General features: G+C 49.0%; 2 protein-coding genes across 7 annotated transcripts in view; both read left to right on the top strand.

Annotated features, from left to right (window-relative positions):
* Nucleotides 1-4,159, top strand: part of CRAMP1 (cramped chromatin regulator homolog 1) — a 64,338-nt gene extending 60,179 nt beyond the window's left edge. For all 5 annotated transcript variants that reach the window (XM_023189295.1, XM_023189294.1, XM_023189292.1 and 2 more), the window contains one exon: nt 158-4,159. In XM_023189295.1, coding sequence (XP_023045063.1) covers nt 158-322 — 165 coding nt within the window. In that variant the 3' untranslated portion in view covers nt 323-4,159. The remainder of the gene's footprint in view (nt 1-157) is intronic.
* Nucleotides 4,160-4,504: 345 nt separating this feature from the next.
* Nucleotides 4,505-25,280, top strand: JPT2 (Jupiter microtubule associated homolog 2). Of its 2 annotated transcripts, none has more exons than XM_023189290.2 (5): nt 4,505-4,606; nt 11,291-11,439; nt 18,509-18,651; nt 21,712-21,760; nt 22,691-25,280. In XM_023189290.2, the coding sequence occupies exons 1-5, from the start codon at nt 4,563-4,565 to the stop codon at nt 22,873-22,875; spliced, it is 570 nt and encodes a 189-aa protein (XP_023045058.1). In that variant the 5' UTR covers nt 4,505-4,562; the 3' UTR covers nt 22,876-25,280. The 2 variants fall into 2 exon arrangements, with proteins under 2 accessions (XP_023045058.1, XP_023045057.1); XM_023189289.2 differs by having other exon boundaries at nt 22,688-25,280.
* The last annotated feature ends 2,103 nt before the right edge of the window (nt 25,281-27,383 follow it).

Here is a 27,383-nt window from a genome sequence, read left to right as displayed (position 1 = left end):
GATTCTGAAATTCTGCACAGAGCCCTGGGCTGCCATCCATGGCTAGGTTCCTATGGCGGGAGTTGACAGGAGCTTCTCGTCCTGTGTAGGGACCCGCCCTCCACTGAAGGGCCAGCCAGTCGCAGTGACTTGCTCTTCCTGTCTCCTCTTCCTGCAGGTTGTGGATTCCCAGCTGGTATGCATGATGAACGAAAACAGCATTGATTACATTTCTCGGTTCAACGACCTGGCCCAAGAGTTGTCCATCGCTGAGCCTGGCCGCCGAGAAGCTCTGTTCGATGGTGGTGGAGGCGGCCCAGCTGTCAGTGACCTGTCCCAGTGACCACACGTCCTGGTGGCGGATAAAGCCCTCTTCGAGCTAGAGAAAAATAGATCAAGCCCAGCAGCCCCAGAAGATGGTCTGAACAGAGGCGTCTCTGCAGCCCAGACTGTGCAACAGGCAGGAACGTGGCCACAGAGCTGCTTCCCTACAAGCAGCAGGCAGCGGCATCCAAGGAGACTAGGACGAATTCCTGGGAAGGGCCAGCGTTAGAAATCACTGTGGTGCTAGAGCCGTTCTTCACCACGCCCATGTTAGGGTCTGCATAGTGATCCCATTTCAGCCCGTCTCTGCCTCGATCGTTGTGTTGGACATTCCAGTGGCATTTCCTTCTGAGACAAGGGAGTATGTGTGCCTTGGTGTAGTTGCTGTGCACTAGGAGCTGTGATCTCCCTCTCTGCAGGGAGACCCCAGCCCCTGCTGCTTGCTTTCTGCCAAACCTGTGCCATTCATCAGCTGTGCCCTCTGTGGACTGTAACGGGCAGGACAGTCGGATGTGGCCTGGGCTCGTGCCAGTGTTGTCACACCCCAAGGCAGCCAGCACACGGATGCCGATCGCAGGGCTGCTGCGGAGTCCTGGGGACCTGGGCTGGTGCCTCCCCTCCCTAGAGGTTTTGTTCGGACTCTTACCAGGGAGTGGGGGCAGGAAGAGTCCTGTACTGTGCAGATTGTGTGGACTTTACATGGGACCCTGCTACGCTGGTTGAAAATGTTTTTCTTGTGTTTTAAGGGTTAGGAGACATGGAAGAGGAAGAACGAAGTCCCCTGTGTAGTTGGTTTCCTTCCTGTGTCCTTTGCAAGCTTCCAGGTGATCTGAGGTGTCGTTTCTCCCTCCTGGGTTGACCCTTAAGTGCTAATATGATCACAGCGAAGACTTTCCTGACAAGTTCTTAAATTCGATGTGTGACTGTTTGGCACTTGAGACAGATCTGCCTCTGCAGGGAAGGTGTCTCTCACGGGCATTGGTGTGGGCATGCCAGACATACGTGTTCAGTCCCTTGCATACCTTTGCCTTGAGACTTCCGTGTCTTCTTCCTATTTGGGACACCCAGGCGAGGGCCCAGACATCTGGATGTGGTCAGACCTCTCCAAATGTATGCCTTAGTGGTGGTCTCCCTTCTTGCGCCCTCTCAGGTGGCCAGCGTTCATACTGCAGACGGCCCAACATCCAGTCTTTCCCCAGGACAGAGCTAACAAGGGCCCCTTTGCCTTCTCAGCCTCAGGAGTTCCAAGCACATGAGTCACCGTCCACCTACATCCAGTGTGGCCTGGAGCTGCTACAGAGGTGTTGGGCAGGCCATACCTGTGCCGCCATCTTTCCCCTCCTGCCTCATTTCATCCCCCGCGGCCTCCGGGATTGATTGTGCTTTCCTAACCTACTTGGACCTACTCTCCCTCCTCCCCACCATTCCTCTTCCCCGACACGCAGCACGCAGCGGCCCTCAAGGCCAGCCCTAGCCCCTCCACTGCTTCTCTCCCCATCCACAGTGAAGAAGGTGAAAAGAGGAGGGAAAGGCCTTTGGTGTGGACAAGCAGGTGGATGCCCTCTGTCCTGCAGTCTCACCAGCCCGCCACAGCCACTGCAGACCACAGGCAGGCCCTGCACTGCACCAGTGGGAGGACGTGGAGAGGACAGTGGACTTCCAGGCAAGAGCTTCCTCCTTCTGTCTCGCGAGTTTTTCTTAGAGCTCTTGCCTGAGCTGGCTTTCCTCCTTCAGACCTTGGCATGAGATCTTAAGCAAACAGTCCCAAACCTCTTGGGGGTGAAAAAAGAAACGTGGTGCCCCTTGATTGGGAGAGAGAGAGCAGTGTTTGAACCACAGCGCTTGTGTTTTGTGCTAAATATACCAGCTTCCGAAATTAGCATCTCATTGAGCCAGAGAAGACAAGGAGATCTCCCTCTGTGTATCTGGCTTTGCTGCGTCTCTAGAGGGTTTGGATACCAGGCTGAGTTCAGACCACTGCTAGCTTTCTCATACTCCCACAGGCTGGACCAGGGATGCCAAGTCCTAACAGCACTGAGCTGCGTGCGCTTTTGCCAGGGACAGGAGGGTTTGTGAACTGCTTGTCAGGGCACCTTTTACCCCCTGACAGCTAAGTGGGGTGAAGTTTTGGAGGTCAGGATCTGCTTTTGTAGGCTCTTTAGACAGCACCTACCACTTGGTGCTCCAGCGTGGATTCGTGGGAGCAGCCGACTGCAGCCATTGCCATCCAGTGGGGAGATGGGTTAGGGAGGAGGACGGGCTGACTCGTCTCCTGTAATAAAGCTGACAGAGTTCTAGAGGATTCTGCCTCTCTATTAACTAGACAGGTGATACGCATTTCCTTGCCACATTAAGGGAAAATGATGTCATTTGTTGCAGGAAAACAATGGATGCATTTTCTCCTGGCCTAAATGAATATTTATGTACAAACATAGGCAACTGTTAAAGGCTAGAATTTTCAAAAGATCCAAACAGAGACTTCCTGCATCTTCTGCCTTTCCAACAGAAGCAGTGATCGTCTCAGTGTGAGCCAGTGGCTTCCTTTGTGCATTTGAGCATGCTGTAATTAAGATGAGATCAGTTTCTTAGAAAAAGCTTTCCCGAATCCCTCTTTCGTTGTCTGGGATCTTTGCTGATTCGCCTTTTCTGGAGATTGGGACAGAGCATCTGTGGTCCAGGGCAGTTAGTCCTCTGGCCTTGATGGGGGTGTGGATGTGTGTGATGAGCGGGCGCTGCGTGCCTTGGGATGCCTAGTTCGTGGCTTCCTGGCTGTTCTGTTCTTCTGTATCTTGTAGCTGTAGGGTGCCAGCTCAGGTGGGGGATCTTGGCGGCGTTTCTGTGGTTGGCCTCCTTGCTTTGCCGTGCCTCCAGGTTCTGGGCATGAGAGGCCATGGCCTCGTTTCTGGTGGATAACCTCTTTAGTTTAATAGCATCTTTAATTAGATCACAGCATTGAATTCAAAATTTCTTCTGCAAAGAAAGTTGTGGGGCATAAGACACCGGGAACGAGGGAGGAGGAAGACAGTTGTATTTTCTCTTTAAACCTTGAGCTCTAGCTGATGCATTTGTCAGGAAATTTGACACTTTGTGTTAAGAAAACAAGGAAAGAGGCCTGGCACAGTGGCTCACGCCTGTAATCCCAGCACTTTGGGAGGCTGCGGTGGGTGGATCACCTGAGGTCGGGAGTTCGAGACCAGCCTGACCAACATGGAGAAACCCCCTCTCTACTAAAAATACAAAATTAGCTGGGCGTGGTGGCGCATGCCTGTAATCCCAGCTACTTAGGGAGGCTGAGGCAGGAGAATTGCTTGAACCCTGGAGGTGGAGGTTGCGGTGAATCGAGATCGCGCCACAGCACTCCAGCCTGGGCAACAAGAGCGAAACTCGGTCTCAAGGAAAAAAAAGAAAGCAAGGAAAGAGTAATTTACAACCAAGGAAAGAAACCCACAGCACACCCTTCGCGGCTGTCAGCGCTCTCCTGACATCACAGTGGCTGCGTGTCCTTGGGGTGGGTGAGGTGTGGGGAGCCAAGCCCCTGGCCCTGCCTCCCACGCCCCGCCCCGCTTCTCTCCCTTCTCGGTTAAGCCATAGCGAGGCCTCCGCTCGTTTCAGATGTGAATTTGTTTTATAGATTATAAATATGCATATACAGTGTATGTATAAAGCAGAATGCCTGCCTTTCCTGGTTATTTTTTGTACCATATTGTAAATTATATTATTTATTCTTTACCAATTTTGGGAATAAAAGGTGTTTTGGTTATTTAATATAATAAGAGCTGTTAAACTTCTGTTTAAATTTCCAGTTCAACTTGTAAATGTTTTTATTGTGCATAAATACATACTAATGTTGATCTAAGGCCTGTCGTTTGTGCCTGTTCTTCAGGGCCGCGCGCCTGTGCGGGCCGTCCCTGGTGGGCAGGTGCGGCCCAGGTGAGGCCCGGCGATCGGCGCGCGGGCTCCCCCGGGCCGGGCTTCCTCCCGAGGGCGCGGCCGCCCCAGGGCCCGCCCAGCCCGCCGCCCAATGCGAGCTCCCAACTCCGCGAGCGGCGTCGCCTTCCCCAATCGGCTGCGGTCGCGGCGCCGGCCGTTCAAAGCCTAAGTAGTCGGGGGGTGGGCGTGAGGGACGGGGCGGTGCCCCGATAGGCTGCGGAGGGATGATTGGCGTGTTGGCGCCCAATGGGCGCTGGCGGGCGGCCTTGGGTACCTGTGCTGGGCGGGCGGGAACGGCGCGCGGCGAGCTGAGGGTGGCGGCGGTCGACATGTTCCGGGGCCCGGAGAGCGAGGACGGCCGCGCCGGCTCCAGGTGCGGCGCGGGGCACACGGGAGGCAGGCGGGAAGCGCGACCACGTGGCGGGAGCGGGCGAGCCCTGGGCCTCGACGAGTTGCGTGGGATTGGGGTGGGGTTGAGGGGGCGACGCGACCTCACAGAGGCCCCCAGGGCCGCCGCCCGCCTCTCTGCGCCGCCGCCGCCCGACTGAGGCCCGAAGCCCGAGGGGCCGCTCGCCGAGGCCCGGGCTGTGGAGAGCTGCCCGCGACCGAGGCCGAGGGCGGGGAGGGGCGCCCGGGCTCTGGGAACAAAGCTGTGTGGAGGGCGGGCTGCGCTCCCTCGCGCCTGGGCGTCCGCGTTCCGTGGGGTGCGTTCCGTGGGGGGTTCCTCGGGGGTGGGGTGTGCCTGTGGGTGCGGCCCAGTCTGTGGGGTGCGTGTCCATGTTCCTTGGGGGGTGGGTGTCCCTAAGGGGTGTGCGGCGGTGTGCTTGTGGGGTGTGTCTGGCGGTGCCCCCCTTCGTGTGTGTGTGGCCGTGGGGCCTGCCCGTGTCCCTGGTGTGTGTGTGTGGCCAGTGCCCCATGGCCGCGCTTCCACTAGTTCATGTGAGTCCGCTTCCTTTGGAAAGTGCCAGGGTGTCTGGGGAAGTCAGTTCTGTCTCCTTTAATCTTCAACTTGGGAAGGTGGATGGCGCTCCTGGGCTTCGCTGTAGGAAGAAGTGGATTGGGACAAAGATTTCCTGACTCATGTTTAACAGCCAGGAACGCTCAGCACACTTTTCTCGTGTTTTTGAACTTTTAAAGCACTCCTTGGGTCCTGGGACTCACGTAAACTAGAGTGACAGAGCTTACAGGGTCTTTCGTCCACTTGAGCAGTGAGCTTGCATTGTGAAGTTTGGGACTTCAGATGCCTGAGATGTATGATGAGCCCCTCTGTGGCACAGCCTCGCCGGAGAAGTAGAAGAGCGTGTGTGTGCCGTGGCGGTTAAGACAAATACTATGTTGCGTCTCAGTCTTTTGGCTAAGATCAAGTGAAGACAAATACTATATCGAATAAATACTAAATAAAAGAATTGCTCCAACTTGCTAAAATTAAAAACCCTTTAGATGGGCCAGGCGCAGTGACTCACGCCTGTAATCCCAGCACTTTGGGAAGCCGAGGTGGGTGATCACCTTAGGTTGAGAGTTTGAGACCAGCCTGGCCAACATGGTGAAACCCCGTCTCTACTAAAAATACAAAGATGAGCCGGACATGGTGGCGTGTGCCTGTAGTCTCAGCTACTTGGAGAGGCTGAGGCAGGAGAATCACTTGAACCCAGAGACAGAGGTGGCAGTGAGCCGACATCATGCCACTGCACTCCAGCCTGGGCGACAGAGCAAGACTCCATCTCAAAAAAAAAAAAAAAAACCCTTTAGATTTGAGGGAGTTAGGTCAGTATTCAGTAATACTTGTAACCAAATAATTAGCCCTGGCTGGGCGCGGTGGCTCACGCCTGTAATCCCAGCACTTTGGGAGGCCAAGGCTGGTGGATCACGAGGTCAGGAGATCAAGACCATCCTGGCTAACACGGTGAAACCCCGTCTCTATTAAAAACACAAAAGAATTAGCCGGTTGTGGTGGTGGGCGCCTGTAGTCCCAGCTACTCCGGAGGCTGAGGCAGGAGAATGGTGTGAACTTGGGGGGTGGAGCTTACAGTGACCCGAGATCACACCACTGTACACCATCCTGGATGACAGAGTGAGACTCTGTCTCAAAAAAAACAGCCCTTAATCCATGTAACAGTGATTATTTCTCACACCTAGGTCTGCATCAATGTGGGCCCAGAAGTTTACACTCTAGTGCTCAGAGCGCATCTGGTTTCTGGTTTCTGGTTCCTGATGGCCAGGGTTTTGCACCACCCACACCAGTGGCGTGAGGAACTGCGTCCCCAGCCCTGTCCCAGTTGTGTGCATTTAGTACGTTTCTTTTTGTTTGTGCCGCCTGGCACTGGCTGCCCAGTAAATAATGGTGTTTATTATCACCCTGAGTGACACCGATGTTTTATGTTGACTTTCACACTCCACAAGTTAGCTGCAGAGGTGCCGTGCTAAAGTCAGATTCACACTACTTTGGGAGATTTGTTTCTGGACAGGATGTTGGGAAAGGGAGAAAGATCTTCCTTTTAGGATGGTAAGGAAGGAAAGCTGGTCTGAACTGGAATGATGAGATATCACTGGAAGCTTCTGCTTGGGGTCCACCGGAAGTTGCACGTTTGCCATTCATCTGAATGGGGTTGAGTTGCAGGGCGGGTGCCTTGTAAGCGTCACACTTTGTGTTGCTGTGAAGGGAATCAAGTGGTGGCTGTAAGATTACCCAGCCAGGTTTTCCTCTCTTGAGACCTTACATCTCGTGTTTTCTTACTGAGGGATTATCTTGTGTTAAAGGGATTTTGTAAAAGCATTATGCTTTAGCCATGATTAACCTGAGATCTTCCTTTAAGCTGTAACATTGATATTTGTAAGGAATTTAATCTGAGTTTATTTCTCACTGCTTCTCTTTAAGACTGACCAGTCCCCTAATCCTTTCTGAAACTCAGGGATGAACTGTTAGAGAGGGTCAGGAGCATGGAGACCCCCCAAGGAGGGCCACACAGGTTTTCCCTCCCTCTCCAGTGCTGCAGTCCACTCCAGCTGTGTGAGGTTTTTCTTCTCCTGTGCACTTGAGTTTCAGTTGTGTGTTTTGAATATCTTCACTGAAATATATTGAAGGGGTACCACAAGAGGCAAAAAACAATTGGGAAGCAACCCCACCCACATTGTGAATTTGTCCCCAAATGTGTGAGTTCTAGCATTCCCCTCCCCCTACTAGTGTCATGGTGGTAAGTGTGCCTGTAGCCTAGAGAAGGCCACACTGGGCCATTGTTGTTGGGCTGTTTTGATTGAAAGGTCTATTGAACACTCAGTTCCATTCATCCGAGACCCCTTTGAGGCAGCCCAGCCCTGCAGTCTGTGTGAAACCTGCAGTAGGACCTGTTGCCTTTGTGATCGAGATGGCCGCTGCCCCTTCCCCGGGGCTGGGTCTGTATGTGCCATAATTTCTGCTAAAACATTCTTTGGTACCACTTTTTTTTCTTTGCTTGTTTTCAAATAAAATTCAGAAAAGCACATAGAACAATGTTAAATATTGTATTTCCTTTCACCCCAAAGTAACACTAGTCATTTCAAGTAACTACCACTCACCTCCTGCGCCCATTGGTACCTTTCCACATGGAGGCCACAGACTCAATTTGGGTTTCACCTCTTCCGAATTTTGGAGCCCTGATGGCACCTGGTGTCTGTCACGTCACTCACACGGACCCTGAAACCACCTGTGATCGCTCCAGCTCTCCTGTCCCTGAAACCGCCTGTGATCGCTCCAGCTCTCCTGTTTAAACCTGAAGCTCCTCTGGGGTGAGGACTTGCTCCTTCCTCCATCTACAGCGTCTGGGGAAGGATTGCCAGTGGTGGTGCTCAAGAAATGTGCAGGTTGAACGGAAGCAAGGGTGAAAGGCAGAGGAGGCAGGAGACTGTGAATGCCGGGAGTGTGGGGTCAGGAAAGAGTCCTAGACAGCTTGCAGTCAAGGCGAGTCTACCTGGAATTGGATCTGACAGTTTGTGGCACTTTGAGGGCTTGAGAGAAGAGCCATGTTTCAAATAAGTCAGTAAAAGGAATTATAGCTCATGCTCAGCTCACATGAGACTTGATGATAAATTCTGTTCAGTTCTAAAGATTGCAGACCTTCATCCCTTATTTCCAAAGAGAGAACTGTAGAGACCCATGCATGTATAGACCTGCTACACTAGTCAAGAAAAATCATGCAGAATTGGCTGGGCACAGTGGCTCACGCCTATAATCCCAGCACTTTGGGAGGCCAAGGCAGGCGGATCACTTGATGTCAGGACTTTGAGACCAGCCTGGCCAACATGGTGAAACCCCATGCGTACTAAAAATACAAAACAATAGCCAGGCACAGTGATGCGCACCTGTAATCCCAGCTACTTGGAAGGCTGAGGCAGGAAAATTGCTTGAACCTGGGAGGTGGAGGTTGCAGTGAGCTGAGATCGCGTCACCGTATTCCAGCCTGGTAACAGAACAAGACTCCATCTCAAAAAAATAAAATAGGCCAGACGCAGTGGCTCATGCCTGTAATCCCAGCACTTTGGGAGGCTGAGGTGGGCAGATCACCTGAGGTCAGAAGTTCAAGACGAACCTGGCCAACATGGTGAAACCCCATCTCTACTAAAAATAGAAAAATTAGCGGGGCATGGTGATGGGAGTCTGTAGTCCCAGCTACTCGGGAGCCTGAGGCAGGAGAATTGCTGGAATCCAGGAGGTGGAGGTTGCAGTGAGCTGAGATTGTGCTGTTGCACTCTGGCCTGGGCAACAAGAGTGAGACTTCGTCTCAAAAAGAAAGCATGCAGAATTACCAGGGCTGTGTGATTCAAAAATGGATATGGAAGTCAGATGGCCTTATGGCCACTATCAGAGCACCTCACCTAAAATCTTGTTCAGTCACCCCCCGCAATCACCCTTTATTTTTTTTCCTTTTGTTGAAACAAGGTCTCACTCTTTCGCCCAGGCTGGTGTACAGTGATGCAATCATGGTTCACTGCGGCTTTGACCTCCTGAGCTCAAGCCTGCCTCAGCCTCCCGAGTAGCTGGGACTGCAGGCGCATTCCACCACACCTGGCTAATTTTTGTATTTTAAAAAATAATTTTTCTCAAGCGTACCTGTCTTTTTTTCTCCCTCCTCAAATCCTCCAGGAAATGGCGACTGCTGACAGGAAGTTTGGCATCCACCTCCCCCAACCTCCTGGGTGGACAGGGGCCCTGGGCACCACTTGAAAGGTCTGCCAGCACACACTTGGCTTCTAGGGTAGAGTAGCCAGCCCGTGGGTCTCTGCAGGCGGAGACTGAGGCTCTCTCTGCCTTCCTGCAGGACATCTGAGAATTCCATTCACATCCAATCACGAGGAGCCCTCAGCGCTCTTTCTAGCTCTTTTCAGGAGAAAGTGTTATTTTTGTTAACTAAACCTTGAGTGGTCAGTGTTTGCAAAGCTATCCAGTGAGATCTAACCTCATATCATAGTTTTTGTGTGATGTTGAGCCCTGTAATTTGAAGTACAGTCGTCCTTGGGTATCTTACCGGAGTTGATTCCAGGACCCCCAGGATACCGGAATCCAAGGATGTGTAAGTCCTTGATATAAAGTGGTGTAGTGTTTGCATATAACCTATGCACATCCTCCCATATGCTTTTAAATCATCTCTAGGTTACAAGGTTACATATAATAACGTTCGGGATCCCTAACTTCTCGCAACACCTAATACTATGCAAATAGTTCTTATACCGTATTACCTAGGGAATAATGACAGAAAAATAGTCTGTAGATGTTCAGTATAGATGCAAGCATCCTTTTATTTCTGACATTTTGATCTGAGGTTGCTTGAATCCATGGAAGCAGAGCCCGTGGATACAGAGGTCTGACTTCGTTTCTAAACGTCTGGGATCACAGACAGTCCCTTCGCTTAGGAACAGTGAAAGAGCATGAGCCACTCGCTGGTTTAAATCTCACTTTCAGTAAGCCTTTCTCAAATGCATTTAAAAAGTTTTTCCGGTTGTTCTGAATTCAGCGTTTTACTGGTTTGCGAATGTAGAAGATGCTCTGGGAATAGAGCTTTGTGGCAATTCCTTATTAGTTTTTAAGTTTGAGTTTTGCAATAAAAAGTGTTTCAAGAGCCGGGTGCGGTGGCTCACACCTGTAATCCCAACACTTTGAGAGACTGACCCAAGGTCGGGAGTTTGAGACCAGCCTGACCAACATGGCAAAACCCCGTCTCTACTAAAAATACAAAGTTACCCAGGTGTGGTGGCGCATGCCTGTAATCCCAACTACTCAGAAGGCTGAGGCAGGAGAATTGCTTGAACCCAGGAGGCGGTGGTTGCGGTGAGCCAGGATCGCGCCATTGCACTCCATCCTGGGCAACAAGAGTGAAACTCCGTCTCAAACAAAACAAAAACAAACAAAGAAACTAGTCAGGTATGGTGGTAGACACCTATAATCTGAGCTACTCGGGAGGCAAAGACAGGAAAATCACTTGAACCCACTAGACAGAGGTTACAGTGAGCCAAGATTGTGCCACTGCTCTCCAGCCTGGGCAACGGAGCGAGACTCCATCTCAAAAAAAAAAAAAAAAGAATACTTTGGGAACCTAAAGAGCAGTAAGAAAAGTCTGACATCTGTAAACTAGTCATACCAGTATTAACTAATGGTGGTGTGTGATTTCTTAGTAGATGTTAAGAAAATACTTTTGCTGGGTGTGGTGGCTCATACCTGGAATCGCAGGGCTTTGGGAGGCCAGGGTGGGCGGATCACTTGAGCTTAGGAGTTCGAGACTAACTTTGGCAACAAGGCGAAACCCCATCTCTACTAAAAATACAAAAAATTAGCCAGCTGTGGTGGCGGGTGCCTGTAATCCCAGCTACTCAGGAGGCTGAGGTGGGAGGATTACTTGAGCCCAGGAGGCAGAGGTTGCAGTGAGCCAAAGTCACGTCACTGCACTCCAGCCTGGGTGACAGAATAAGACCTTGTCTCAAAAAGAAAAAAAAAAAATACTTTTAGCCTGTCTAGTTGTGCCAAAATCTTTGCACAGTGACAAGCTTTCAGGTCTGCCATCAGTAATTGGCATGTACTCTGTGCTTGTAGGGCCATGAAGCCCCCAGGAGGAGAATCGAGCAATCTTTTTGGAGGTCCAGAAGAAGCTACTCCTTCCAGCAGGCCTAATAGGATGGCATCTAATATTTTTGGACCAACAGAAGAACCTCAGAACATACCCAAGAGGACAAATCCTCCAGGTATGGGCCTTTGGAAATCCTTCATCCTTTGGCCTCTACGATTCTCTTTTGAAAATATTTTCTGTTTCTTTATACTGATCCTTTCCCATATTTTCTGGTTCAGGTAATTACTTGTCATCAGAGTTCTTCCAAAATGAAAATGTTCTGATTTGTACTTTCTCTCTTGAAGGTGGCTTGAGTAGTCTTGAATTCTCCATCTGTTCTCGAGACTTTGGTTGAATGCAGGCACTGAGGACACAAAGGTGGACAAGGGCTTCTGGTTCCTGCCAGAGAGCCGCTCCCAGTTGTTCCATCGACCCCCTTGAGATTCCTGAAATTACGTGCAAATTGTTGTGCATTTAAACATTTTTCCTAGGGAGGGAAAGTGTTTTTAATCAGATCATCAGGGGGACTGAAACTCTTAACAAGGAAGAATTGATCTAGCACACATCTATATAGTTCTTCAGTATTTACCCCACCTCCTAATGGTTACAGTGGGAGGGACTCTTTGAAAAAGGTTTCTTGGCACTTTGGGAGGCTGAGGCTGGCGGATCACGAGGTCAGGAGATCGAGACCATCTTGGCTAACACGGTGAAACCCCACCTCTACTTAAAAAAAAAGAAAAAAAAAAAATTAGCCGGGCGTGGTGGCGGGCACCTTTAGTCCCAGCTACTCAGGAGGCTGAGGCAGGAGAATGGTGTGAACCCAGGAGTCAGAGGTTGCAGTGAGCTGAGATTGCACCACTGCACTCCAGCCTAGGTGACAGAGCGAGACTCCGTCTCAAAAAAAAAGAAAAGAGAAAAGAAAAAGATTTATCAGCTGGGCACAGTGGCTCATGCCTGTAATCCCAGCACTTTGGGAGGCTGAGGCGGGTGGATCATGAGGTCAGGAGTTTGAGACCAGCCTGGCCGACATGGCGAAACTCCATTTCTACTAAAAATACAAAAATTAGCTGGGTGTGGCAGTGCACGCCTATAATCCCAGCTATTGAGAAGGCTGAGGCAGGAGAATCACTTGAACCCGGGAGGCGGAGGTGGCAGTGAGCCAAAATCACGCTAGACTCCGTCTCAAAAAAAGAGAAAGAAAAAGGTTTCTCTTGGCTGATAGACCGTCCAGTTGAATAACCACACAGTGGAGGTTACCTGAATGGCTTTCCCCTGTCTGTACAGGAGGGGAAAGCACGGTCTCTTCCATTCTTAGAAGGTTTGAGAGGCCATGCTCAGGTGTCATTGTGTCAGGCAGGTCCTGAATCAGAGCCAGATCCACTCCCGACCTCACCCAGTTTTGGGGTACCAATATTTCCTGACCAAATGTAGAGAAAAAAAGCAGCAGATACAGAAGCTAGTTTTTTCTTTTGTTTTTTTTTTTTTCTGTTTTGAGACAGGGTCTCACTCTGTTGCCCCGGCTGGAGTGCAGTGGCACCATCATGACTCACTGCATGCAGCCTTGACTTCCCAGGCTCAGGTGACCCTTTTTCCTCAGCCTCCTGAGTGGCTGGGACTACAGGCATATACCACCATGCTTAGCTAGGTTTTTTTGTATTTTTTGTGGAGACAGGGTTTAACCATGTTGCCTAGGCTGGTCTGGAACTCCTGGGCTCAAGCCATCTGCTCACCTCGGTCTCTCAAATTGCTGAGATTACAGACATGCACCCTTGTGCCCAGCCGAAGCTAGGTTTGCTGCTTGCCTTTTTGTTGTTGTTGTTTTTGGTCTGTTTGGTTGCTTTTCTGGATGTAGTTAGAGAAGTGAGTGTTTTTTATTAAGTGACTAACATTCTCATTGTTTCCGGTTTATGAGTTTAGGCCCAAGGACTCCTGCATGTCCTTTTTAGAAAGGATAGCAGAATAAAATACATCACATGCAAGATAGAATCCTAACTGAGGTGTTTCAAGGTGTACGAGTCTGCTCACTTGGCCGCTACTCAGCAGAATCATGTCTGGAGCTGTCTCTAGAGCGCTCTGTAGAAGGCAGGTGGTACTACTTTGCCCATTCCACATAGTCTCATGCCCGGGGGGAGCCCAGCCCCTTGCAGCTGGTGAGCCAGCCTCCACTCCCGGTCACAGTGTGTGGTGTCAGCTATCATGGGTCCCCATGCCAGGTTGCTGCTTCTCACAGTCCTTCTCCCAGTTGTTGGGAGTTTTTCTATCCCTCCAGTGTTCTTCGAAGACAGTTTATGATGTATTATCAAGGGAAGCCTGAAAGGGAAACTGGTCACCACCCAACGAGATCTGGAGTCCTGCCCTCTTTCTATACTTCGTCACACAGACCTAGCCCCACAGCCCTCTAGTTGCACGGCCTGATTGAGAAAAGTATGCAGAGGCTGAGTGTGTGTGTAACAGACCACATCATAGCCATCGAACGTTTATCAATTCCCATGTAGGGTTTCAGTGAATCTTCAGTAGTCTCTGTGTTCTTTGTTGGTCGCCTGGTTTAGATGTTCCGTGAATTGTTTTTCCTCTTCTAGCATTGATGACGGACATCTATGAATTGTTAATATTTACCAGGAGCTGTGCTGAGTACTTTACATGTGTATTTTTCATTTGGTCTTTGCTGTAACTAGGAGTAGGTGGTTTTGCTCCTTTCACAGAGGAGGATACTGAGGCTCGGAAAAGGTCACTGGCATGCGTAAATCCCAAGCTAGTCAGTAGCAGAGCTAGCCTTTGAATTGGGGTTTTTCTGACTCCAGATTCCATGCCTTAAACTGACCTCCTGAATGTATCCACTGGGATAAATTTTTCAAAATGGAATTGGTGGATCAGATGGTATATGAGTTTAAAATATGGATAGATATTTCCAACCAGTTTTTCAAGGCATTGCCTGGTGTTTACCTATCTTGTGTATGTGCTTATTTGCACCAACAGTATTTATCTTTTAGTTTTGCTTTTTAAAACAAATCTTGTAGGCCAGGTGCGGTGGCTCATGCCTATAATTCCAGCATTTTGGGAGGCTGAGGTGGGAGGATTGCCTGAGCCCAGGAGTTTGAAACTGGCTTGGGCAACATAGCGAGGCCCAGTCTCCCAAATAAATAAATGATATTTTTAAAAACAAAATAACACAGAGCCCTTGGAAATCGAAAATCTAGCAGGAGGAGAAAACATCTCTCGAGGTTATCTTCAATTATTAGTGAATTTAGGCATGTTTTCTTGCTTCAGAGCTGAATTTATTTTTCAAGTAAAATGGTAATAGACATATGCATGTCTATGACCTCCTAGTTAAGAGTTCTGACCTCCTAGTTAAGAAGGTCAGAAGCAGAGGTACATTGTTTGGGGTTGCACGTATACGTGGTAAAAATGTTTGTGGTTTCCACAAAATTGAGGAGTGTGGTAACCTTGGGTGAGAGGGAAGGAACACAGGAGTTTCTGGGAACGGGCACTGTTCTCAATGACCTGGGCAGTGGTTACCTGGTGTCTACCCTGTAGTTATTTGTGATAGTTAATGTCTTACAGACTTTTCTGTGTTATCTTTCACAGTTTATTTTTTTTTAATGAGTGGTGTCTTTGGCCAAAAACTATCTTCTATTTGAAAAAGCTGGAGACACGTTTAAAAAAAAAAAAAAAAAAGTAAGCTGTTGTAGCACAGCCAGGAACAACGCAGTGGGGCTGGGGTTGCGCACATAGTTTCTCCGCCCCGCCCTGTGGTCCTGACGTGCTTGTTGACACAGCCCCGCAGCATTGCCAAGGGCTTACTCAGCGGGCCAGGACTGTTCTAACCACTTCACCTGAATTTACTTGTTTAAGCCTCACCGGTGACCCTAGGTAGGTATTATTATTTATTACTTTATTTTGTTTTGTTGGTTTTTTGAGACAGGATCTCAATGTGTCACCCAGGCTTCAGTGCAGTGGCAGAATCACAGCTCACCGTCTCCAACTTCTGAGCTCAGGCAGTCCTCCCACCTCAACCTTCTGAGTAGCAGGACCACAGGCTAATTTTAAAATGTTTTTGCAGAGACAAGCTCTCACTTGTTTCCCAGGCTAGTCTTGAACTCCTGGACTCAAGCAGTCCTCCCACCTTGGCCTCCCACTGTGCTAAGATTACAGGTGTGAGCCGATGCACTTGGACTGTTTGTTACCTTTTACAGTTAAGAAGATAGAGATGAAAGAAGGTTGACATAACTTGTCCGAAGTCTCACAGTTAATGAGCAGCTGAGCAGAGACTCTGACCCGGGCAGTCTGGCCACAGGACACTCTCCCCACTGTGCTGTGCTGCTTTCCCTGGCCAGGGGTTTCAGGCTTGGGGACTGTGGGTCCCTGGGAGGTCCATGGCTGAGGTTCAGAAGGTTTATAAACACCATGAGGTCGTATGAAAAATGTACACATTGCCGGGCGCGGTGGCTCAAGCCTGTAATCCCAGCACTTTGGGAGGCCGAGACGGGCGGATCACGAGGTCAGGAGATCGAGACCATCCTGGCTAACACGGTGAAACCCCGTCTCTACTAAAAATACAAAAACTAGCCGGGCGAGGTGGCGGGCGCCTGTAGTCCCAGCTACTCCGGAGGCTGAGGCAGGAGAATGGCATAAACCCGGGAGGCAGAGCTTGCAGTGAGCTGAGATCCGGCCACTGCACTCCAGTCCCGGTGACAGAGCGAGACTCTGCCTCAAAAAAAAAAAAAAAAAAAAGAAAAATGTACACATTTTTCTGCAGGGCGAGTCCCATGTATCCCCAGGTGTTCTGTTACCACCTGCAAAAGGCAGACACGCTCCCGCCCGAGCCCCCACTTGCTGTACTCTGTTACAGTCCTCCTTGTCAATGCGCTCTGTGCTCCTAGAACTGGGGTCCCAGAAAGCCACCCTGCTTTAGGCCCCACCCAGCAGTGGGGCCCTCAAGAGGGTCTGAAGATGAGCAGGTGCACAGACCCCCAGCCGAGCCTCATCTCCACACGAGCAGGCATGGGCTCTTTATCTGGTTGCTTCTGTGGAGCAGTGTGGATTGTTAACACTAGGAAGTAACCGTTAAAAATGTATTTTTTTCCTGTAACCAGATTGCTCTGACTATACACTAACTGTGTGTGGAAAAAGTTGTAGTCCTGCTAAAAGCTCCTCTGTCCCTGCCTATATAAATGAAACTCTAATGTCCCTATTTTAGAACACTGACTCCATTCCTTTGGAGTTGGTGTTTCCAGGTGGGCTGTCCTCAATCATTACACATGAATAAACTCTTTTTAAGTTAAATAAATCAATTTACAAAATTTAATTTTTCGAGAACAGAAAATGCAAAAGATCGGCTGGATGCGGGGGCTCAAGCCTGTAATCCCAGCACTTTGGGAGGCCGAGACGGGCGGATCACGAGGTCAGGAGATCGAGACCATCCTGGCTAACACGGTGAAACCCCGTCTCTACTAAAAAATACAAAAAACTAGCCAGGCAAGGTGGCGGGCGCCTGTAGTCCCAGTTACTCGGGAGGCTGAGGCAGGAGAATGGCGTGAACTCGGGAGGCGGAGCTTGCAGTGAGCCCAGATCGCGCCAGTGCACTCCAGCCTGGGCAACAGAGCGAGACTCCATCTCAAAAAAAAAAAGGAAAAAAAAGAAAATGCAAAAGATCAAAACTCTGTAAACAAAAAAAAAGAGACTGTGTTAAGCAGTGTTGAGCCCCTGCATTCCCGCAGTCCTGTTTCTTCACACATGTCAGTATCCCCTGTAGGTAACTGCTTTTCTTCAGATAAAAGCAAATAAGAACACCCCCCGCTTTTACCATGAAAACATTGCATGCTGTATGGATGGTCTGCACCCTTGTGTTTTCACTGGACAGTGCGTATGGATACCTCTTTATGAGTGCATAGAAAATAGGGTTAACGGCCGGGCGTGGTGGCTCACGCCTGTAATCCCAGCACTTTGGGAGGCCGAGGCGGGTGGATCACAAGGTCAGGAGATCGAGACCATCCTGGCGAACACAGTGAAACCCCGTCTCTACTAAAAATACAAAAAAAATTAGCCAGGCGCGGTGGCGGAGGCCTGGAGTCCCAGCTACTCGGGAGACTGAGGCAGGAGAATGGCGTGAACCTGGGAGGCGGAGGTTGCAGTGAGCCGAGATCGCGCCACTGCACTCCAGCCTGGGTGACAGAGCGAGACTCCGTCTCAAAAAAAAAAAAAAAGATAAGAAAATAGGGCTAACATGTTTATTTCCATCCCAGGCACTGTTGTAAGCATTTGACATACGGCTACAGTAACTCACTGAGCTTCCTTCCAGTCCTGTGAGGGAGTCCTTTTATTATCCCCATTCCACAGATGAGGACTGTGGGACACACAAAGGCCAAGTAACTTTCACAGGATCACACAGCAAGTTAGCAGAATGCATCATCTTTCCTCTTCGATTATAAGTTCTTAGTGCACCAGGGGCATGATTTTAATGACACCAACCTCCGTTTAGCACTTTGTCAAAAGCGGGTGCTTGGTGTTTGCTGAGTGAAGAGGTGGTCCGTTGGTCCCACAGGGTAGCCATCTTTCTGTAGAACATTGGGCATAGGCATTTATGCTGAACATCTATCCCTCAGTCACCTGCTCCTAGGAAGTTACATCTTAGATGCACACTTTCATTATGGCTTATCAAGTCACTTTCAGTTGGCAACAAAGAGGTTACGTGTCTGTAATTTGCTGACATATCTAGTCGCTGGAAGTACCAGCCAGAATGAGGTCAGAAGAATGACTAATAAATATTTTCAGGGTGGCAGATTTCCCTTGAATAGGGCATGTTATTAAATTCAAAACTCTATCTGTGTGACTTAAACATTTAGCTGTTTATTTTTAATCTACTGAAGAACTCTTCATGGGTTTTGTGACCAGCACCAACAGGAAAGCATGAAGTGTTCAAAGTTAAGGAAATTCTCGAGGGAAAATCTGCAGTTGGATGCCATCTGACCTCTAGAGGCCAGCCTAGGTCAGCTCAGTTCTAGACATGAGGGCTGCAGGCAGGCCCCTGATACAGCCGTGGTTTTGACATAGATCTTCAGGGGTTTCAGTCTGAGCATCCTGCCCTGTTGGCCTGGAGCTCAGGGCTGGCACTAGGGGTTACTATGAGAGGAGGTCTGCAAAGCCCTGCAGGTGTGGGGGGTGCGATGGACGTCTGGTTGCTCAGTGTTCTGTGATGGTTTCTGCAGGGGGTAAAGGAAGTGGTATCTTTGACGAATCAACGCCCGTGCAGACTCGACAGCACCTGAACCCACCTGGAGGGAAGACCAGTGACATTTTTGGGTCTCCGGTGACTGCCACTTCACGCTTGGCACACCCAAACAAACCCAAGGTACGGACTGCATTCCGACATGACAGAGCAGCAGCAGGTATGCCAGGTACTCTTTCCAAAAAGGCTCCAAGGCAGATGTGACATGTTTTTAGGGAGAATCATGGTGGGTGATGTGGATTGTCCTGGATGCAAAAGCATTAGTCATCGAGTTTGGAAGTTCCCCTGCATCACCCAGGAAACAGTCCAGCCTTGTGCTGACTGAAGCTGTGGGGTAAGCTGCTCCTGTGCCGGTGGCGGACGCCCACTGCCCACGGGCTGCGGCGGCTTGTCACTGCAGCGCTGTGGGGCGTGGAGAAGAGAGGGAACAGAATGTGCAGCAGAGGAGCCAGGCCCTTGTCCGTCTTCCACTCTTCCTGTTTCATCTTGGAAAGGAAAAGCGACAGTTCTTTTTTGATGGGCTTTTCCCCACACAGTTGAGGTCCTCAACTGGTTACCTGTGCAGATTGTCAGCACTTGACTAAAGCGTAGCTGACGCCTCTGACCCAGTAATGGCATCAGTAGAATAAGACAAGTGACCTGGAAAGGAGAGGAACGCCTGAGCAATGTGACCTCGGGCATGGCCTTAGCAGGGATCGGTTAGATCTGCAGCCTCCCTGGGCTATGGTGGAGGGCTTGCCTAGGCCAGTCTCAGCTTCCCTGAGGACCACAGCCTGCACTGCCTTAGCTTGGACATTAGTTTGAGTGGTGGCATAACATTTCTAGGGTTTACTGCAGCCACCATTCGTCAGTAAGAAAGGCCAGGATTTATTACTAACATAATTAGCAATATTTTTTAATATGTTTATTCCCTTTTCTACCTTTTTTGTGGTTAAAAAATATGGTCTAGTTCCCTAAAGCAGAAAATTCTTAAAATAAAATTCGTAACCATTTCTGGAGTTACTTAAGCTTAGAAAACTGCTGCACATTTATCGGTTTATATGCTGGAAGATGGCCCATTGAAGAATTGAAATGGAAATGTAGACAGAAAGGAGAGGACATGAGTTGATGAGAGTGTCGACTGCGGCCAGCCTGGTTTAGATTGCCCTACATCTCTCTTGTGCTGGCGTCTCTGCAGCGACATCTCTTTCCATTGTAAAGTCTTATAGGACCCGTTAGACTCTGCTGAGGTTTGTTTGGGTTTTTTTGTTTGTTTGTTTTCTTTGAGACAGAGTCTCATTCTGTCGCCCAGGCTGGAGTGCGGTGGCACGATCTCAGCTCACTGCAGCCACTATCTCCCGGGTTCAAGCAATTCTGCCTCAGCCTCCCAAGTAGCCAGTATTACAGGCGTGCACCAACATGTTCGGCTAATTGTTGTATTTTTAGAAGAGATGGGGTTTCACCATGTAGGCGAGGCTAGTCTTGAACTCCTGGCCTCAAGTGATCCACCTGCCTCAACCTCCCAAAGTGCTGGGATTACACACGTGAGCCACTGTGCCTAGCCATGCTGTCTGAGTTATTTTCAAGAGACCATCTCTTTGGGAAGTATCTTTGGGGGCTTTACTACAAGCTGAACTTTGGCCAGATCAGAAATGTCCTAAAAGTCAGCAATTCGGCCGAGCGCAGTGGCTCACGCCTGTAATCCCACCACTTTGGGAGGCCGAGACAGGCGGATCATGAGGTCAGGAGATCAAGACCATCCTGGCTAACATGGTGAAACCCCATCTCTACTAATAAAAAGGACCTGGGCGTGGTGGCGGGCGCCTGTAGTCCCAGCTACTCGGGAGGCTGAGGCAGGAGAACTGTTTGAACCCAGAAGGCAGAGGGCACAGTGAGCCAAGATCACGCCACTGCACTCCAGCCTGGGAGACAGAGTGAGACTGTCTCAAAAAAAAAAAAAGTGAAAAGGGAGAAAATATTTGCAAATCACAAAATGGGAGAAAATATTTGCAAATCATATTTGATAAGGGGTTACTATCCAGAATATATAAAGAATGCCTACAACTCAACAACAAAATAACAAACCCGATTCAGAAATGGCAGTAGACTTGAATGTACATTGCTCCAAAGAAGAGATACAAGCAGCCAAAAACCACCTGAAAATATGCACAGTGTCATTAGTAATTGGGGACATGCACATCAGAAACCCGTGAGATGCCAGTGCACGCCTGCTCAGATCGTGTGATGTAAAAATGGAAAACAAGAGTTAGTGAGGATGCAGAGAAACTGGAACCCTCATGCATTGCTGGTGGGAATGGAAAATGGTGCAATAGCTGTGGATACTGCCAGTTCCTCAGAATTAAGCAGGATTACCACATAACCAAATAATTCTGCTCTTAAGTGTGTACTCAAAAGACTTGAAAACAAGGAGTCAAACACTAGATCCTTGCACCAGGATTGTTCACAGTAGCCCAAGGGCGGGAATGACTCAGTCGTCCATCCACAGATGACTGGGTAAACAACATGTGGTCTGTCCATACAATGGAATATTAAAGGAGTGGAGCATTGACACACTCTACAGCATGGATGAACCTTGAAAATATTATGCCAAGTAGTTAAAAATTTGACTTTGAGGCTGGGCACAGTGGCTCATGCCTATACTCCCAGCACTTTGGGAGGCTGAGGCAGGCAGATCACTTGAGCCCAGGAGTTTGAGACGAGCTGGGCAACGTGGCAAAAACCATGTCTCTACAAAAAATACAAAAAATAGCCGAGTGTGGTGGCTCACGCCTGTAGTCCCCACGACTCAGGAGGCTGAGGTGTGAGGATCGCATCAGCCCAGGAGGTAGAGGCTGCAGTGAGCCGAGATCACAGCACCGCACTCCCACCTGAGTGACTGAACAAGACTCTTGTCTCCAAAAAAAAAAGAGAATTGACTTTGGTATTTAAGGAATCATTAATATTTGCAGTTTTGAGGGTGTTATTGTTAGAGGATGTTTTTAAGAGCTACATCTTGAAATATGTATGGATAAATGAAATACCAGATTTGTTTCAGAATAATCTGTAGAGGGTTTGCGGGGACTGAGGTCAGATGCACAAACATTTTTTTAAATTAAAAGATTATATGCCCTGGTTTCCATTGTCCATTTCAATGAGGGTAAAATTTTCTGAGTGAGTCCTGACTTGGTGGTTTGCCTGTTGCAGGATCATGTTTTCTTATATGAAGGAGAAGGACCACAATCGGATCTTACAGGTGAGCTTTTGTTTTCTTTCCCTTCTCTTGAGTGGCCTCATTCTTTCTGGAAGAGCTGCTGCTGTGTCCCCTGAGAATGAAAGAGAGTTTTTCTCTGCACCTTCCAGGCCACCTGATTAAAATAAGCTCGGGTGTGTCCACTGCAAGAGGATTCAGCATTTGAAGAAGGCTGCGGTGAAACCTTGGGACTTTGTTGTCTTGCTTATCAGCCTAGGCCCAGGGCCATGGGGTCGTCTCCCAGAAACGGATCTGTGTAGTGAAGGGCAGGCATCCCAAACTTACAGTGCACTCAAGGCCAAGCGCAGAGCTGGCAGAACTAATCGAGAAGAGAGGGGCCCAGGGGAGGGATGGGGAATGGGGAGGGTGTCTCCATGGTGGGTCACCCCCGGGAGTGAGCCACTGCTCAGGCTGAGCGGCAGACTTCGACTCTCCCTGCGGCTCTTTAGCCTGACCGTGGGCATCGGTTTCTGCCTTTGGGTCTCCATTTCCCTTAACTAATGACCAAGATTTGTGGGATTTCATTCACCTTGGAAAAGCCCAGTGCAAAGCCACAGGGCCTGCCTTTGCCTCGCTAAGCCCTCGGCTAGGACACATTTGCTCTCCGCCTCATGGTCACTCTCAGGGAGCTTGAGATGGAAGAAATGGTATCTAACAAGCAATATGAAGAAACAATTCACTTAGGAAGAAATCAAGGAGTATTTATAGCAGCAAGCCCCAACTTTATGCCCATTTCAAAACTGCATCTGCTAATTGCAGTGAGTTGCTTGGGTCCCAGGTGAAAAGCCTGTCTGTACTGTCTTCTCTTTCCCAGTTACCGCGTGAATTTCTTGCAGGTTGCTCTATGACACACTGTTTATTTCCGCAGCCTGCCTGTCAGGGTCACGGGTTGCCTCTAACGCGACGGTGTGCTAACTTTGTGTCCCACAGCAGCAACGAGCATCCCAGCTGGAGCACAGCCAGGTGAGAAAGGCAGCGCCAAAGAAGCAGGCCTCGCCAAGGAGCAGGAGCCCACGCCCACAGTCGACAGCCATGAGCCCCGGCTGGGGCCGCGGCCTCGCTCTCACAACAAGGTCCTAAACCCGCCGGGAGGCAAATCCAGCATCTCCTTCTACTAAGAGAAGCCACTGCTCCACCTGGAGCCCAACCAGAAACTCCAGAGATAGGGTAGCAATGTTTTCATTTCCTTTTGCCCAAGTGAGCGGGGTGGGAAGAGGGTTAGTCGTGTGTGAGCCTGGCTGCTCAGCGTCTCCACGGCCGTCTTGAGAGCTGCCTGGAGACCCGTGCCTTCCAGACGGCTGGGAGGTGCCTCTGTGGGGATGAAATGGGGCACCCCAACCATCGCTCGTGTGTAGTCCAGGTTTGAGAGGAACTGGAAGGGGGGGGAGGGGGGGGGGGGGGGGCAGGGCATGGTCCTTGGATCAACAGTCTGCCAGCTGATTGGATGTCTAGGAATGACTGAAAGAAACCAAAACAACCTGTCCGCCGCTGCTGTGGAATGGAGGCGGTGTAAGCAGAAACACTAACAGTATATTGACCTCTTAGCAGAACGGCTTCCATTCTGGAGACCACGGCTGCTGAATCCAGCGTCCCCACTTCATTTTATCCCCAGTGTATTTGTTCTGCAGTCTTTTCTTGAAACATCTTGATTGCTCTTCCTCGGCAGCTTTCAAAAAACCAAATAGTTGTTATCTGTCTTCTGCTTTATGGAAGATTTTTTTGGTGCCCTGACCCTCTGAAGTGCCCAGTTCCTGCTATCTGAAACCTCGGCCTGATCTGATCTCATGTCAGAGGGCTGGTCTTGGTCCTTTACGTTGCCAGTTTTGCTTGTGAATTCTTCCTTTTTCCCTCTTATCAGCCTTAAGTCTAGGCCTTTGTTGTTCTCCAATGAGGTAGACAGTTCCCTTCACAAGCCACAGTTCTTCCCATAAATGAGGCCTACTGACCTCTGTGGGACTTTCAAAATCTATTCAGATACATCTAAGTAAGTGGCTTATTTAAGTTCTTCCTGTGTCTGTCTTTATTCCTTAATTGGTTGGTGGAAAGAAGAGATGCTTGGGAACCTTGGGTTCTTAGGTTTGGATTCTTTAATAATATCTAAAAAGCTATTTTTAAATACCAGCTTTACCAATTTATAAATGATTGTTGACTCTGGTCTGTTTCTGACACCTTTCCAGAAAAAAGTCCATTGTTCAGGTACACCAAAGAGGAAGAAGAGCTGTGTAGGCCACCCTCTACAAAGCTTTATAAACCTCTGGATCTAACTCACAAACAAGCTTCCGGAAGAGACTACAGACCTTAGGCCAGGAGATGAAAGCGTTCAGTAGCAAAGTCACACCTGTCCAATTCCCTGAGCTTTGCTCACTCAGCTATTACGGGATGGCAAAGGTGGTGTTGCTTTCGTCTTCAGGCAGAAGCCCCTCCCCATCTCCCTAAAGGGCTGCAGGCTCAGTTCTCATGCTGTCCTTGGGTAGGCATCTGTTAACAGAGGAGAATGTCTGGGTGGTGGCAGCTTTGCTCTTGAGTGCCTATAAAGCTAATGCTTGGTGCTAGAAACATCATCATTATTAAACTTTAGAAAAGCAGCAGCCATGTCCAGTCAGGCTCATGCTGCCTCAGTGCTTAAGTGCCTGCAGAAGCTGCCTGCCGAGCTCCCCTTCCTACACCTGGCACGCTGAGGGGTCTGCACAAGGCTTTGTCAACCAAAGACAGCTCCCCCCTTTCGATTGCCTGTAGACTTTGGAGCCAAGAAACACTGTGTGACTCTACACACACCTTATGTGGTTTAGCTTCAAAGTCATTGATGCAACTTAAAAGGAAACAGTTTAATGGTGGAAATGAACTACCATTTATAACTTCTTTTTTTTAATTGAGAAAATGATTCACGAATTCCAAATCAGATTGCCAGGAAGAAATAGGACATGACCATACTGGGCCCTGTGATTCTCCCAGCCCCTGCTGTCCACTAGGTGAGCGGAAAAACTCTACTTCTGCCCCTGGCAGGGACTTCTGGGTGATGGGAGAAACCAGAGATGGGAATGAGGAAAATATGAACTTTAGCAGAAGCCTTTGGGCAGCTGTGACGGAGCCCCTGACGTTACTTTTCTCGCATCTGTCCTGCCTTCTTTCCCTCTGCGAGGCTGTGGGGCGGGATTCAGAGTGCTTAGTCTGGTCACTGGGAGAAGAGGAGTTCCTGCACATGCAAGTCCTGCTCTGTGGCTGTCATTTGCATTTGGGAGGTGTTCTGTATGTCTGTATGTTGGGGACTGCCTGTATTTGGAAGGTTTAAAACCTAGCATCCTGTTCTCACCCTCTAAGCTGCATTGAGAAATGACTTGTCTCTGTATTAAGCCTTAACACTTTTCTTAAGTGCATTCGGTGCCAACATTTTTCTAGAGCTATACCAAAACAAAAAGCCTGTACTCACATCACAATGTCATTTTGATAGGAGCGTTTTGTTATTTTTACAAGGCAGAATGGGGTGTGTAACAGTTGAATTAAACTTAGCAAACATGTGCTCAGAGCCTTTGCTGTCAGTTGTGTGTGTCCCTTATAGTCCCTTCCCCCACAGCTCTTCTTGCTAAAAGGGTTTGCCTGTTTTGTTTCATTGTTTTGCCTTTAGCCAGAGGATGCCAGAATTAATCTTCTCAAAGCTTTGAGTAGAATAATTGGGGGAATAAGCCAGTTTTGTTTTCTGTTTCTGTAACTTAAGTGAAGGGTTTTTTTTCCCTTGTATGCCACTTGTCCTAACATATCCTTAAGGTGTTTAACCTGCCTCTGACCTGGCTTGCAATGCATAGGTGAGGAGAAGCAGAGAGCTTGTCATATTCAAGTCCTGTCAAGAAAACAGGTGGGCATGGTGGCTCGGGCCTCTAGTCTTTGGGTCTTTGGGAGGCCAGGGTGGGAGGATTACTTGAGCTCAGGAGTTTGAGACCAGCCTAGACAACATACTGGGACCCTGTCTCTAAAAAAAACACTTTTTAAAATTAGCCGGGTGTGGTGGTGCATGCCTGTAGTCCCAGCTACTCTGGAGGCTGAGTGAGACAGGAGGATCACTTGAGACCAGGAGGTTGAGGCTGTAGTGAGTGATGATCATGCCACTGTACTTCAGCCTGGACCACAGAGCAAGACCCTGTGTCCAAAAAAAAAAAAAAAAAAAATTGAATTTCTTTCCTTCTGATGTATTAGCTGTTTTCATATGTCCTCAGACATAGTTAATATCCTATCCTTACAGGCATTATGTGGATTCAGGGTAAACTTCTCAGACTGTGAGCCTGAGAGTCCCCCTCTAGAAGGCTCCACACCATTCTGCCTGCTAGATCGGGGCCAGATGAGATTAAAGTCAACGCTTGAGAAAGAAAACCAACATGCATTAACTGAAACACCATTTTCACTTGTTCATCTACAGGGTGTAGAGCGAATTCCAAGAACCCGGCTAGGCAATGACACACTAAGTTTCCTATTTCTAGCGGCTGCCAAAGCCATCAGCAAGCATGGAAACCTCTGAGAGTCACAACTCCTCTGTCTCCAGAGGCCTGGCACTGGCCAAATCTAGAAGGATGCAGGATGGCGCCACCTGGTACAGGGTGAGGGTGTGAAGAAGACCTCGAAGGGTTGCCACCTCAAGCCCCGTGCCTTGTCCAGGAATACACAGGCTCTTTTGATGTCAGATAACTTTGCTGTATGATCTTTGTGGTGTGCCTGGTGGGTCACACCCTGTGAGCGTGTAGATGCCTCCTCCCGTGCTGGCTGCTTAATTTCTTCTGCACTCATAATCCTTACCATCTTGAAGATCATCACTGAAATATTCCTGTTTTATGTGTGGCTACAAAGTGCCATCTAAAGATGCTCTCTAAAACTCAACTCATGAAGATGAGAGGAACATCACAGGGAACTTGTGTGACTTCTTAGCAGGCATTAGGGCAGATACTTAGAAATTAAAGTTGAATTTTAGAAACTTACATCTTACATTTTACAAGCCTATCTTACATTTTAAGGTCTTTTAATGAGAAAAAGTTGCATCCCAAATAATATTTCCAAATCTGAAAGGAAGTCAACTCCTCTATTACTAGAAGTTCTTTCTTTTTTTTTTAGACAGAGCCATTCTGTCACCCAGGCTGGAATGCGGTGGCACAATCTCTGCTCACTGCAGCCTCAACCTCCCAGGCTCAAGTGATCCTCTCACCTCAGCCTCCCAAGTAGCTGGGACTGCGGGCATGCACCACCACGCCTGGCTGATTATTATTTTTTATTTTTATTTTTGGTAGAGTCTGGGTTTCACCTCCTCGGCCTCCCAAAGTGTTGGGATTATAGGTGTGAGCCACTGTGCCCAGCTCTAAGGGGTTCTGATTCAGCACCACCTTTCAGGAGCAGACCAGCTGTATGATTCCATAAGCGTCGAGAATTACCCAGCGTATCATCTTGTTATAATTTCATTGTTGTAACTAACTTCAAGTAACAAATCTGCCCAGTCATGGTAGTGATAATTAATCCATTGGGTTGATGGCCAAGTCTGTTGGCCTCTCCCTGTGGTAGCATTGCTCCTAGTGTGCTACCTCCGAAATTCAAAGGGCTCAGATTTCTCAAAGGTATAAAGCAGAAGCTTTAAACATCCCCCAGAATGCAA

Source organism: Piliocolobus tephrosceles, chromosome 17 (assembly GCF_002776525.5).
Source record: "Piliocolobus tephrosceles isolate RC106 chromosome 17, ASM277652v3, whole genome shotgun sequence".
Lineage (NCBI taxonomy): Eukaryota > Metazoa > Chordata > Mammalia > Primates > Cercopithecidae > Piliocolobus > Piliocolobus tephrosceles.
Note: the sequence above shows the minus strand (reverse complement) of the source record. Positions and strands in the feature narration are given on the sequence as shown.

Bases quoted from the DNA above. Each gene is read 5' to 3' on its own strand.
- JPT2 (XM_023189289.2), top strand. From the start codon at position 4,563: ATGTTCCGGGGCCCGGAGAGCGAGGACGGCCGCGCCGGCTCCAG. The intron at 11,440-18,508 runs GTATGGGCCTTT...TGGTTTCTGCAG, and splicing joins CAAGAGGACAAATCCTCCAG to GGGGTAAAGGAAGTGGTATC. The intron at 21,761-22,687 runs GTGAGCTTTTGT...TGTGTCCCACAG, and splicing joins ACCACAATCGGATCTTACAG to CAGCAACGAGCATCCCAGCT.